The sequence below is a fragment of the Carassius gibelio genome, chromosome B16 (assembly GCF_023724105.1).
Source record: "Carassius gibelio isolate Cgi1373 ecotype wild population from Czech Republic chromosome B16, carGib1.2-hapl.c, whole genome shotgun sequence".
In the NCBI taxonomy this organism is placed as follows: domain Eukaryota; kingdom Metazoa; phylum Chordata; class Actinopteri; order Cypriniformes; family Cyprinidae; genus Carassius; species Carassius gibelio.
The window spans coordinates 26,387,411-26,391,464 of NC_068411.1; the positions used below are offsets into that span (position 1 = coordinate 26,387,411).

At 41.0% G+C, this 4,054-nt stretch overlaps 1 protein-coding gene across 2 annotated transcripts; it reads right to left on the bottom strand.

Annotated features, from left to right (window-relative positions):
- Positions 1–648: 648 nt before the first annotated feature.
- Positions 649–3,366, bottom strand: txnipb (thioredoxin interacting protein b). 2 transcript variants are annotated; one of them, XM_052579628.1, is made up of 6 exons: positions 2,910–3,366; positions 2,587–2,662; positions 2,347–2,494; positions 1,897–2,256; positions 1,446–1,739; positions 649–1,348 (listed from the first exon to the last, which is right to left on the bottom strand). In XM_052579628.1, exons 1-6 carry the CDS (start codon positions 3,163–3,165, stop codon positions 1,340–1,342), a joined length of 1,143 nt encoding a protein of 380 aa, XP_052435588.1. In that variant the 5' UTR covers positions 3,166–3,366; the 3' UTR covers positions 649–1,339. The 2 variants fall into 2 exon arrangements, with proteins under 2 accessions (XP_052435588.1, XP_052435587.1); XM_052579627.1 differs by having other exon boundaries at positions 649–1,739.
- Between the last annotated feature and the right edge of the window lie 688 nt (positions 3,367–4,054).

Here is a 4,054-nt window from a genome sequence, read left to right on the forward strand (position 1 = left end):
TACTGTATAAATAATGTTTTTGCATTGCATATATTAATTTAGAAACACATTTAAGAAAACAAACTCTTGGAAAAATACTAAATAGAAGATTTTCATTAGTGTAATTTTAGACCCCATCAAAATATGGTATCCATATTTTTATCCATATGAAAAACCAAACAATAAGCACAGCATAGCCTACTAGCCTAGTAAGTGTACTGTAGACATACTGTAGATGGTTCCCAGCACGTCCACTTTGCCCAGTTGGATCTTACATAACTGAAATGCTATTCTGAACACACACCCATGGATGGAAGTGCTTTGCCCGTGAGAAAATAGCTCTTGAATATTTTCCAGCCAGAAAACACTCCCTTCAGACACACACAACAGATGCTACGTGTTTTTGTCTCCGGCTATCAACCTTTCCTCTGCATTCATCCTCATGAGTGCAGACAGACTCTGCGCTAATGCATTTACACACCGGATGTTCCATAAAACAAAACTACAATCTAACTTGGGAAAGACAGTGTTTGACTATACATAGTACTCAGATATACAGTAAATTTACAGGACGGACAGGCATACAAACCAACCAACCAATGGACAGACAGACAGACAGACAGACAGATAGATAGATAGATAGATAGATCTCATACAAATGACACTTGATTACATTTGATATTTACATTTTTTATTGTATTCTGTAATGTTGTAAAAAAAAAAGTTCAAATAAAAAATTCAAGAGTACAAAATGCACATAACAATCAGTTTCAAATTTCAAAGTGGATTAACTTGACAGTAATACTCAATTATATACTATTAAAACTGACTATATACTGACTATATATGCATATTCTAATGTCTATATTAAATTAGAAATACACATGCTGCTAGGAAAGACTGTAATACTAGACTAACAGCAAACCAACAGCTCAGCAAACAACTCATAATGATATATAATTGTTTCCACTCATAAAACTGTAGCACATTTTTGTGCATTACAAAAATATTGTCTCTCTAATCCAAAGGCTTTTCTACCACAAACACTTTTCAATTTGAAATAAGTGCAGACAGATTATTATGCCAATATGGCAAAATCATAAATGTAACAACTCTCTCAGATGCTGAGGATTCAAGTGGTGGGTTCTTACATCACCAAATCATTCCAGCTTCAGACGACTTCGCCGACTTGCAATCAACCAGTTCTTGGCGTAACATAGCATTTCATAGTCCGCAACTCTGAAGTAAAGCATGCATGGTCCATTAGCAATGTCATTCTGAGATCTGAAATCTGCATCTCCCTGCCTTTGATCTTACGTTGGAGTATCTTCTGAAGGAGAACTCCACTTCTGATGCAGTATTAGTTTTGCTGTTTAATCAGATGAAAGACAGACACAATCCTCAGTGCAATCTTAACTATGGTTGAGGATTTGTTTATGTATGTCTATTTATATGTGCATGTGTACCTCAGTGTATGCTGGGGGAGGGGGGAGTGCGTGAATGTGCATGAATATAGGACTGTCATCCTCGTCATAATCATCTAGGAGAGGAATGAAGGAACTATCAATGTGGTTTTCCCGGGAGATCTCGCTGTAGCTGGGTGGAGAAGACGGAAGTGACACGCAGGTGCTGGAGGTGCCACTGCCGTCCTGGCTGCTCATGCTGCTAGTGCGACTGTTCATGCCATTGTAGGGGATCGTCCCGATGACCAGAGGAAGATCTAGGATGAGTTTCTCACTTCCTGGGATATGCAAGTAGATCTGTGCCCAGGGAGAAAGAGATATTATACACTCTTAAAATATATAGGATGGTAAAGGTTCTTCATGACAATAGAGAACTTTATTTTTTCAAAGTGTAAGCTCAGATCCGCAGGCGGAGTCCAAAGCATCTGCATTGATTATCAAGAATATAACTCACCCTCAGACAATAGTCAACGTGGATAATGTCACAGCCCAGGATAGTTGGCTTCAGTTTTGGCACACGAAGCACTCTCCCCTGCCACACGTCACACATGCCAGAGATGATATGGTCTCCTCTGACAGAAGTGAGCTTCTCGTGAAACTCTTTGGTGCGGCCGTTTGCCCGATAAATGTGCTTGGCAAAGATGGCGGCTTTAGGAACGACGATCCGAGAGCAGGAGTTCTCGAACTGAGCATCGATGCATATGTCTTCTCCTTCACAGTAACCCTTCCGGCCTATGCGAGCGGCCACAGAAACACTGCCGTCGGGAATAAACATGCAGGTGACTTTCTTCAGTTTTGCTCCTGTAACTGGGGCCTGAGAGGAAGCAGAAAGGGCTTAATTACTCTCACGTTTCAGTCACATCCATTTCACAGAAATGTGTGTGAACTGTCTGGAGTTAATCACCATGAGTTCTTGGGTGTTGACATCAATGGGTTCCTCCACTTCGAAATATCGCTTGCATTCTGCATACTGGTGGCCTGATTTCTCTATGACGGCCTTCAAGTAGTATCGGACAGAGCCAAACTTCCCCACATAGGAGGAAACAAGGCACCTGTTTGGGAGGGGTAGATCTTACATTAAAACTGTGGCTACATTATTTGAACGGAAAAACAATGTTAATGGGAATTTGGAAATGAAACCCACCCTGTCTGTGGAAGTTCAAACCCAAACATGAGCTCGTATCTGTTTCCAGGCCTGAGAATGATGGAGTCATCTGCATCTGAGAAGGAGAGACTGCGTTTGAGAAACACTCAATTGTCATTATTTAATTATGCTCATGTCTTTCAAATTTTCAATTTAGGAAAGATTTTTTTCAATAAACATGTCTTAAACTTACATTCACACATTTTTTTAACTGTTCAACATATCTTTAAGATAGTTGTCGGTTAGTAAACTTGGCAAAAACAACTTAAAATTCCCCACGGAAATGAATTCGCGCACCGAGTTAACCTAAGTTTGTGCCTCACCTGTTGGCTGGTGATCGAGGTGAAGAACGTCTTCATACTTCATGTACTCAATCTCATCCCTGCAGTGCATCTTTCCTTTATTATAATCGACTTTAGCGCATCCGATTCCGAGCAGTTTAACGGCGGAGATCTGCACCACCTCCGCCACCTCCACGATCACCCGCCCGGCCACTTTATCTCCGCCGCTGTACGCGCTCTTGTTCGGGTCACTAAACTGAACCTCGAAGGTCTTGGGTTTCTTTGTTAGTACACCCATGTTGCTGTTTTATTAACTATGCGAATATCAATTCTAATAATGCCACTAAACGTTGTATTAAATGCCTATTTATTAATGTAACTGAATGGATCAGTTGCGCATTAAGCTCACCAGTGCGGCTAGTTTTATTAACTATTTGAATATTATTAGATGTTTTGGTCGTTTGTTGGTGACTCAGATCTGTCAGTAAACACTGAGTGGGAGTGGGTGGTTATATAGTTCACTCGGCCGCTGTGCTGATGATGCGAGCTGGACACACATGGGCATCAGTGCTGCAGAGCCACATGCACCTCGTGGATCTCCCCACGCACATCTCTCTCATAGGACACACAGGCTGTTTGCGTCCACCCAGGCCAATGAGAGTCCGTACAGAGCGCGTGGACAACTCGTGGGTAAGGGGCAGTGGTTGAGGAGGAGGAGTAATTGTATGGAGCAGGGGTGGAGTATGAATGCGCATTGGAGACCTGCTCCAAAACATCACGTTAGACGGACACGCACGTAACGCACGTTCATAATACAGGCGATTTCTTTCTGCATAAAGACATATATATTTATATATACCTAAACTGAATGGGACCAAAATTTCTACACTGTCTAGTTTAGCCTGTGGCACTACCATGATTGAATGGTTATTTTGATATGCAAAAAGTACGATTTTAGACATAAACCATAATAATACTACATTACTATGGCATATGTCCAAAATTATGTACTTTTTGCATATCCCCTGGTACAATACCATGGTGTTGCTCTGGTAGATGGCCAAAAAAATCACAATATTACCTTGGTAGATATCGGGGAAACCATATTATTCTTATTATTTCAGAATACCATGAGATTGCACTGTTGCACGTTCAGTAAATAGCATTAACCTTGTGGTACATATTAA

Bases quoted from the DNA above. Each gene is read 5' to 3' on its own strand.
- txnipb (XM_052579627.1), bottom strand. From the start codon at position 3,165: ATGGGTGTACTAACAAAGAAACCCAAGACCTTCGAGGTTCAGTTTAGT. The intron at 2,495-2,586 runs GTGGGTTTCATT...CCTCCCAAACAG, and splicing joins TTTGAACTTCCACAGACAGG to GTGCCTTGTTTCCTCCTATG. The intron at 1,740-1,896 runs GTGAGTTATATT...CCCTGGGCACAG, and splicing joins ACGTTGACTATTGTCTGAGG to ATCTACTTGCATATCCCAGG.